The sequence below is a fragment of the Pinus tabuliformis genome, chromosome 9 (assembly GCF_031772625.1).
Source record: "Pinus tabuliformis cultivar Carrire ecotype Pingquan chromosome 9, CPIR1, whole genome shotgun sequence".
Taxonomy (NCBI): domain Eukaryota; kingdom Viridiplantae; phylum Streptophyta; class Pinopsida; order Pinales; family Pinaceae; genus Pinus; species Pinus tabuliformis.
In genome coordinates this window covers 651,339,767-651,349,092 of record NC_142307.1, presented here as the reverse complement: position 1 = coordinate 651,349,092, position 9,326 = coordinate 651,339,767, and the positions used below count along the sequence as shown (strand labels likewise).

At 42.6% G+C, this 9,326-nt stretch overlaps 1 protein-coding gene and 1 long non-coding RNA gene across 4 annotated transcripts; both read left to right on the top strand.

Annotated features, from left to right (window-relative positions):
- The first annotated feature begins 338 nt into the window (after positions 1 to 338).
- LOC149150343 (uncharacterized) lies at positions 339 to 1,094 on the top strand. The gene is made up of 4 exons (XR_016263491.1): positions 339 to 456; positions 560 to 628; positions 712 to 750; positions 940 to 1,094. It is a non-coding gene; the product is annotated as an uncharacterized LOC149150343 (long non-coding RNA).
- Positions 1,095 to 8,017: 6,923 nt separating this feature from the next.
- Positions 8,018 to 9,080, top strand: LOC149150342 (uncharacterized). Of its 3 annotated transcripts, none has more exons than XM_089441538.1 (4): positions 8,018 to 8,282; positions 8,386 to 8,448; positions 8,532 to 8,570; positions 8,761 to 9,080. In XM_089441538.1, the coding sequence occupies exons 1-4, from the start codon at positions 8,026 to 8,028 to the stop codon at positions 8,783 to 8,785; spliced, it is 384 nt and encodes a 127-aa protein (XP_089297664.1). In that variant the 5' UTR covers positions 8,018 to 8,025; the 3' UTR covers positions 8,786 to 9,080. The 3 variants fall into 3 exon arrangements, with proteins under 3 accessions (XP_089297664.1, XP_089297662.1, XP_089297663.1); XM_089441536.1 differs by having other exon boundaries at positions 8,375 to 8,448; XM_089441537.1 differs by having other exon boundaries at positions 8,532 to 9,080.
- Positions 9,081 to 9,326: the final 246 nt, after the last annotated feature.

Below are 9,326 nucleotides of genomic sequence, written 5' to 3'. Positions count from 1 at the left end.
AGCATTATGGTTTGATTTAAGCACTGTTCATACTCGACATCTACCAAAGATATTCAACGGCACTGTATTAATGGGCGTGGGCTTTTATGGTCCCGCCGCAGTACTCATCCGGTGACAGATCATACTTGCCTTTACGACGGTTCGTCCTTCCGGAACAGGTGGCATGGCCTGGTTTCTCCAGCCATGTGACTCCTTGGTAATGCCAATTTTGATCTCCCCGCCAGCAACTCCCGCCATACTTCAACGGCCCGGATCTCTTCCGGAGATCGGAGGGCTGGAGATCTTTCAAGGTTTATCGGTGATATTTAAGCGTCCATTCACCGTGTTAAAGTCATTTGATGTCTGCGGCCTTTGCGGGCTGGTTCAATGTTTCTCCTCGAGCTCACTTCCAACAAACTCATTACTGCAACCTGCTATGCTCCAGAGCTGTATTCCGCTCACAAACAAACCTCGCAGGTATTAACGATGTTTCTCTTAGTCTTGTATTTGTTTAACGGCTTGGTTATCACTGGGTTATTAGTTACAGTCTTTACGTTTCCCCTGTCAAGTTTTTATACAGCCGCTCTTGCTATGCTTCGGCCGGATCCCATGGTGACTTGCTCTGCAAACAATCCTCCAGCGACACCAGGTATGAATCTCGGCAGTTGAAGCCTATTTTCTTGGTATGGTTCAAGGTTACAGTTATGAATTACCCTGCATGGTCTGTTGCAGATCTCTGTTTTCACTATGGTCTTCTCATTTCGCTACCGGGTATTCTCCATGGAGAACCCTTGCAGTTATCTCATTGCATAGATAGGTTATGACTGTGCTGTCCGGTTTAAACATTTTGATTGCAGAGCGGTTCTGGGTTTACTATACCCGACATGTTTTCTTTTCGTTTGTAATACAGAACCGCCTAGCGGCAGACTTGGATTAATTAATGTGGTTGCATGATTTCAGATCTGGCCTTCACGCGCTGATATAGTCATGAATATATTGGGCTTGTTCCCTTATACAAATGTATTGATATGTTTATGTTAATATTTCACCGTTCGGTGTTGTCATGAACTCTTCAGCCCTCAGGGCTTTTCGTTAATGTATTGAGTTGTTTTTCATTTGAATGTCCATTTCTCATGAACAGAGACTTAGGGTTTAATTTTTTGTCCAGGTTCTATCTATCCCCGAACGGCATTTGCCTCGGCATTGTCAAGCTATAATAATAATCCTTGTCATAATCTCTGTATTTCTAAATACTCTTATTCACCGGTCGATTTAATATATCTTTGGTGAATGATTATTTCTAAACAGATAACCCCTTTTTTCTTGTGGAAATGGCTACTCTTCATACATGATTTCTGTTCTTTCGCGCAGTTTCTTTGATTATTATGGTTATCTGCCGTTACAGATTGCATGTACAGGTTCTCTGTCTTAACAGCATTATATTTCATTTTTGCTCGCATGCACAGGTTTTTTTTTTAAATTAAAAAGGCTATGATTCATTTCCAGCTACATGCTCCCGTCTCGGGTTTGATATAAATGTATTCCATTTTGCTTGCATGCATTAATTCTGGATATGTGCTTCCACAGTCATCTTCTGTTGCTATAAGACATCGAACCTTTGGTTATTCATATTTGTTATTATTCTTGTCACTATATTACACATAACTTGGAATATATTCTGTCTGTACTCAGATATAACTCTGTAACACAGATTTGTTTTGGGTTTATGACGCAAGCACTGAGACTCGGTAGCAACTCTTAATGAAATGTATGGTTCTTTATTCCTCCATTCACCAACGTTCTCTGCGCAGAGTTATTTGTTGGACATATACGGTTTATTAATAACCTAGGTTATCTACCGGCTCATCTTCACTCTGTCGCGAGATTACTTCCGACTACAGTCGGTGTCTTCTTTTATCACAGAGGTATAAACCCTCATTCGAATGTCGTTCCACGGCATTCACACCAGACTACAGGTTAAAGGATTTACTATTGTTTAATTGTTCCAGTGTCTGTTAGTTTTGATTAATAACCCCTTGGCTAATAGGGTTAGGTCGGGACTGTTACCCAGTAACCAGTCCTGGGTAAGACTACTTTGTACCCATATACAATCCTTGTTTCGATATTTCCTTACCGTTTACTCTATCTGGGTACTAACTCGGACCGGGTCCGTTAACTGACAGTCTTTTTTTTTAAAGTTTCCCAATTGTACGTTATGCTATTCATTGCTACAATATTCAGGAAATAAACAGTCTTTTCCTATTTAACTTACTGTAACTTTCATGCACATTACTTTTCTTATCAGGGACTACCAGTTTGGAACCGTACCTGATTACCACTGTCAGGAATGGTTTTGTTCAAACAAATAAGTCACCTGAACGTTAATTTCGCTCTCCACCCAGCCATGAGATCCATCCCTTAGACGGAATTCTCCCCCCGAGCCATCCTGCAGGCCTCCAGCCCTCAACAGGGTTTGTGCACTCCTTGTGCCAGGTTATCTGGTCCTAACCAGACTTAAGCCTCTTCCTCTTTCTTCCTTTTCCTTTTCTTGGAGAAAGATTAACTTTTTTCCTCTGTCTGTCCTCACAGCACAGAATCCCCTCAGTCAGGACTTTTCCTGTTTTGGAGGGTAGTTCCATCAGTTATCACAACTGATCATTTTCTTTAAGATTCACCTCTTAGAGGCTGCCAGCAATTCCAAAGAAAATATTTAAATTACTTAATCAAAAATAGTTTGCCACAGTTTTGTTTAAAACATAACAACAAATGTATTAGTGTTTCAAGTGGCCTCTTCTGGTCCATAGTGTTGCCACTGCACTTTAGCTTGGGAAATAACCCGTTTCCGCAGCTGCACTTCTCTCCGGTCTAGAATGGTCAGTGGTTCGACCAGAACCTCGCCTTCCGGCTCGACCTGCAATCAGCAATAAATTTAATTATTTTTCAGCTTAGAAACAATGCTTATCTATAGTGACCAAATTAATCCTTACCCGAACATTTTGCCATTGAATCACATGTTTAGGATCGTAAACGTATTGCTTTAATACTGATACGTGAAACACATTGTGAATCCTAATATGGCTTGGTATAGCAATTTGGTAAGCTACCGGCCCCACTTTTGCCAAGATCTGAAAAGGTCCAAAGTAGCGAGGTGCTAATTTGGCACATCCGCTCCACTGCAAGGTACTCCTTCTTGGTTGGATTCTTACAAATACATGATCCCCAACTTGGAATTCCTTGAATCTTCTCTTTCGATCAGTGAAACTTTTCTGTCTATCATGAGCGGCTTTTAAGTTGGCACGCACCCTCTTTACCGTATCCTCCATCTCTTTGAGCATATCAGGACCTATTCGCAACTTGTCCTCTGGTCCACCCCAGCTTGCGGGTGTGCGGCACTTCCGCCCGTACATAACCTCAAAAGGACTCATCCGGGTTGAGGAGTGATACCCATTGTTATAGGCGAATTCGACCAGGTGGAGATAGTCCTCCCATTGGGTTGGCTTCATCATAACGCAGGCTCTCAGCATGTCCTCCACAACCTGATTTACTCGTTCAGTTTGGCCATCTGTCTGGGGATGATAAGTTGTGCTAAGGTTAAGCTGGGTTGCCAGTTCTGCAAACAATGTCCTCTAAAAGGTTGATGTAAACTTGACATCCCGATCGGAGATAATCACCTTCGGAAGTCCATGCAATTTGAAAACATTTTGCATGAAAATATGAGCAATTTGCACAGCCTTATATGTCGATTGCATAGGTATGAAGTGTGCTGCCTTACTCAGCTTATCCACTACTACCATAATGGAATCATTATTTTTCTTTGTTTTAGGCAGTCCAGTTATGAAATCCATGGAGATAGTCTCCCATTTCCATTCCGGAATGGGTAGGGGTTGTAACAGCCCCGCTGGATGCAAATGTTCTGCCTTAATCTGCTGACACTCTAGACATCGTGCTAGATACTCAGCTATCTCCTTCTTCATTTTTGGCCAGAAGTATTCTTTTCGAAGGGCGGTGACCATTTTCTGGTAGCTCGGATGCCCGGTATAATGGCTGGTATGAAATTCATCCAGAATCAGCTTCTTAACACTATCCTCATTGGGTACATACAGCTTCTTGTTAAAATACAGCATTCCGGCATCATCCAGCTCATGCCCCTGTTGTGCTTCTTTACCAGGAAGTTGTTGTATCCGCTGTTTAATTTGCTGGTACACAGCATTGCATTCAGCTGCTGTTTTTATCCTTTCCAATAAAGTATTCTGCCATTCACTAACTGAAATTTTGCACAAGCATTGTACCTTTCGGCTTAATGCATCAGCCACTCGGTTCTCCTTCCCTTTTAAATGCTTAATTTCAAAGTCGAATCCACTTAAGAAGTCAGCCCAACGAGCTTGCCTTGTGTTTAAAGTTGGTTGACTGAAATAGTTTGTTAGGCTATGATGGTCTGTTAGTAACAGAAATTTTCTGCCCAAAAGGTAGTGCCGCCACATTTTCAGGGCATGAATGACAGCAGCCAGCTCCAAGTCGTAAGCAGAGTATTTCTGCTCATGCTCTTTCAGCTTCCTAGATTCATAAGCAATGACTCTTCCTTCTTGCATCAGCACCCCTCCCACACCTTCTTTACTTGCATCCGTGCAAACCACGTAATCCTTATTAGGATCAACTATACTTAATACAGGTGCGGTAGTGAGTAAGTGCTTGAGCTGTTAAAAGCTCTTCTGGCACTCTGAGGTCCACTTGAATGCTTTTCCCTTCTTTTGCAAAGAGGTGATAGGGTATGCTACCCTCGAAAAGCCTTCGACAAATCTTCTATAATAACCTGCTAACCCCATAAAGGACCTAATATCTGCCACGTCCTTTGGTATAGGCCACTCCATTATAGTTCTGATCTTCTCGGGGTCCACTGCGATTCCTTCCTTGGTGATCACATGGCCCAAATATTGTATCTCCTCCTTGTAAAAATCACATTTACTAAACTTTGCATATAATTGATGTTCCCGCAAAGTTTGCAACACCAATCTAAGGTGTTCCTCATGTTCCTTTCTCGATCTGCTGTAAATCAGAATGTCATCTATGAATATCAGCACAAATTTGTCTAAAAATCGATGAAACACACTGTTCATCAAACACATGAAGGTAGCAGGTGCATTGGTCAGCCCAAAAGGTAGCACCACGAATTCATAATGCCCATACCGCGTCCTGAAAGCGGTCTTAGCGATATCTTCCTCTTTTATTCTGATCTGATGGTAACCAGATCGCAGATCAATTTTAGAAAATACCGTTGCTCCCTTCACCTGATCAAAAAGCTCATCGATCCTACGCAAAGGATATTTGTTTTTGATTGTAAGCTTATTCAGCTGGCGATAATCAATGCACATCCGAAAGGTTCCATCTTTCTTTTTGACGAACAGCACTGGGGCTCCCCAGGGTGACACGCTGGGACGAATGTAATTTTTATCTAACAGTTCCTGCAGTTGCATCTTTAATTCTGTTAGTTCTGGTACACTCATACGGTAGGGTGCCCGTGATACAGGTGCTGCCCCTGGGATCAGCTCAATAGTGAAATCCACATCCCTTTTCGGCGGTGATCCCGGCACTTCCTCGGGAAAAACATCTGCAAACTCCTGTACTATCGGAATGCTACCCAGCATAGCAGTTTTGTCTTTTTGATTTGCATATCCCACCTGAATAGCGTAGATTTGACATTTCTTCTTGATGCACTTAGCTAGCTGAGTTGCTGTAATGGGTCGGATCTGCACAGGGTGTCTGATCCCTTGCAATTCCTGCTGATCTCCCAGGTCATCCTTATAATAGATGGTCTTGGTCTTGCAGTTCACTAAGGACCAGTGTTTCTCTAGCCAGTCCATCCTAATCAAGATATCATAGGAACCCAATGGCAAAACATTCAAATCCGCCACTATTGACTGTCCAGCTATGGCTAAGGAGCAGTTGTTTACTTTGGACAAGACTCGTCTCTTGGCTCCTGTAGCTAGTTGGACCAGCCACGGATTCTTGAACTTTTCAGCTTGCAGTTTACACTGATCTACTATTTTCGGACTAATATAACTTAAAGTAGCCCCTGGGTCTATAAGAAAAGCTATGGAAAGGTTTGAGATTTTACCTTCGAATTCAACCATAGATGGCTGATACTCCGCTTGGCGGTCTTCTAACGCTGCATTGATTCTGGGTACACTACGTGCCACGTCCCCAACAGTCGATGCCTCATGAATCTGGGATATCTGGTCTGTCCCCTTTCTCTGTGGGCAGTTCTTAACATACTGAGGTCCCCCACAACCCCAGCATTACACTGGCGGTCTGGTCAACCCCTCACCTTCTGGTCTAACAGACTGCCCATTTGCCTTGGATTCGCTCATTGGTCTGGACCGGGGCGCATTCCTTGCAACAGATCTGCTGTTTAGTCCTTTACCAGCACCTTTGTTCCCACTGCTGCGACTTCCTTTGCTGCTTCCAATCATCCGACCACTTCTTTTCTCATTCCATCTTTTGCTTGAAGTGTCCCCCTTCTGTTTACTCTGCTGGTAGCAGATTCTCGCTTTACGGATGGCCTCATCCATGGTTCTAGGATTGTCAAATTCAATCCTTTCCCTTATATATGAAGGTAAACTGCTCACAAACCTTTGGACCTTGGCTTTCTCCTCCTTGATGTAAGGTACATAACGTAGCATCGAGGTAAAACGGTTAATGAACTCGTCCATGGTCTGCTGTCCCAGTCTTAAGTCGTGAAATTCCCTTGCCTTTTCATCATAGAAGCGCTCAGTCAGGTACCTTTCTTTAAAATATTTCTGGAACTTTTCCCATGTAATGAATCGTTCACTGACCCCCTTGACAATCTTGATTTCCTCCCACCACAAGGTTGCCTTACCTTGTAACTGGAAGATTGCCAACCTTGCCTTCAGATTGTGGTCATACTCATACAGCTGAAAATACTTATTCATATTGATCAACCAGGCTTCTGCAGCTTCCTCCTGTTCACCATCAAAATGTGGAGGTTTAATCTTTTGGAATTCTCCCTGCAGTTCCATTTTATGACGCTTTGAAGTTTGCTGCTGAGGTGCATTATCAGAGTGATCTTCCTTGTCTTCAGAATTTTCTGGTTCCATTTGATAGTCTTGTTCTTCTATCACCCTCTGCTGTTCTGCACTGGGGTTTGACAGGGATGGGTTCTGCCTGTCCGACAGGCTCTTCAGAATCTTTTCTTGTTCGACTGTTAATCGTGTGTTGTCTTCTCGCAACCGCGCCATCTCATTCTTCAGTTCCTGGACAGTTTCCAGGATTGCGAGGTTAGTACTCCATGATTCTGCACCCAATTGCACCCACAGCCCTGCATTCTCTTGAGGGTCACTGCCGGGTCCTTGCATTTTGTCTCCTCTCTAGTTTAACTGCTAACTGTTGCAATTCTGTATTTCATTACAGATAAACAGAACACAGTTAAGTACATTGTTAGCTTGCATAAGTTTGCTTGGTGTGCCCTTCTGCATACTGAATATGTTCTACTTCAGGCCACAGTGTTGAAACTGGGCTCTGATACCAATTTGTCACACCTACTTTACATATACATAAATTTTTTTACAAAATATATACATGTCAACCCTTTTAGCTTAAGGTTCACCATATTATGATCCTGTCTTATATGCGCACTTACACTTTATAACTATAAATTACAGGTATTTCATAAGCCTATGTATCATTGGCATGCGTTAAATTGGAATATATAAAACAATAAACATTTGGCACGCATTAATTAAAGTTTTGTGAACCCATATCCACGTATATCGTTGGTTTGAGTTCTATGCTATGGTTCTATGTTGTATTCACCACGCGGCATCACACCTATTAGCATTATGGTTTGATTTAAGCACTGTTCATACTCCACATCTACCAAAGATATTCAACGGCACTGTATTAATGGGCGTGGGCTTTTATGGTCCCGCCGCAGTACTCATCCGGTGACAGATCATACTTGCCTTTACGACGGTCCGTCCTTCCGGGACAGGTGGCATGGCCTGGTTTCTCCAGCCATGTGACTCCTTGGTAATGCCAATTTTGATCTCCCCGCCAGCGACTCCCGCCATACTTCAACGGCCCGGATCTCTTCCGGAGATCGGAGGGCTGGAGATCTTTCAAGGTTTATCGGTGATATTTAAGCGTCCATTCACCGTGTTAAAGTCATTTGATGTCTGCAGCCTTTGCGGGCTGGTTCAATGTTTCTCCTCGAGCTCACTTCCAACAAACTCATTACTGCAACCTGCTATGCTCCAGAGCTGTATTCCGCTCACAAACAAACCTCGCAGGTATTAACGATGTTTCTCTTAGTCTTGTATTTGTTTAACGGCTTGGTTATCACTGGGTTATTAGTTACAGTCTTTACGTTTCCCCTGTCAAGTTTTTATACAGCCGCTCTTGCTATGCTTCGGCCGGATCCCATGGTGACTGCAAACAATCCTCCAGCGACACCAGGTATGAATCTCGGCAGTTGAAGCCTATTTTCTTGGTATGGTTCAAGGTTACAGTTATGAATTACCCTGCATGGTCTGTTGCAGATCTCTGTTTTCACTATGGTCTTCTCATTTCGCTACCGGGTATTCTCCGTGGAGAACCCTTGCAGTTATCTCATTGCATAGATAGGTTATGACTGTGCTGTCCGGTTTAAACGTTTTTGATTGCAGAGCGGTTCTGGGTTTATTATACCCGACATGTTTTCTTTTCGTTTGTAATACAGAACCGCCTAGCGGCAGACTTGGATTAATTAATGTGGTTGCATGATTTCAGATCTGGCCTTCACGCGCAGATATAGTCATGAATATATTGGGCTTGTTCCCTTATACAAATGTATTGATATGTTTATGTTAATATTTCACCGTTCGGTGTTGTCATGAACTCTTCAGCCCTCAGGGCTTTTCGTTAATGTATTGAGTTGTTTTTCGTTTGAATGTCCATTTCTCATGAACAGAGACTTAGGGTTTAAATTTTTGTCCAGGTTCTATCTATCCCCGAACGGCATTCGCCTCGGCATTGTCAAGCTATAATAATAATCCTTGTCATAATCTCTGTATTTCTAAATACTCTTATTCACCGGTCGATTTAATATATCTTTGGCGAATGATTATTGCTAAACAGATAACCCCTTTTTTCTTGTGGAAAGGGCTACTCTTCATACATGATTTCTGTTCTTTCGCGGAGTTTCTTTGATTATTATGGTTATCTGCCGTTACAGATTGCATGTACAGGTTCTCTGTCTTAACAGCGTTATATTTCATTTTTGCTCGCATGCACAGGTTTTTTTTTTAAATTAAAAAGGCTATGATTCATTTCCAGCTACATGCTCCCGTCTCGGG

What these genes read in the sequence shown, in the direction of transcription:
- LOC149150342 (XM_089441536.1), top strand. Translation starts at nt 8,026, where the DNA reads ATGCCAATTTTGATCTCCCCGCCAGCGACTCCCGCCATACTTCAACGG. An exon ending in CTCACAAACAAACCTCGCAG is followed by an intron (nt 8,283 to 8,374) that starts GTATTAACGATG and finishes TCCCCTGTCAAG; the next exon opens with TTTTTATACAGCCGCTCTTG. An exon ending in CAATCCTCCAGCGACACCAG is followed by an intron (nt 8,449 to 8,531) that starts GTATGAATCTCG and finishes GGTCTGTTGCAG; the next exon opens with ATCTCTGTTTTCACTATGGT.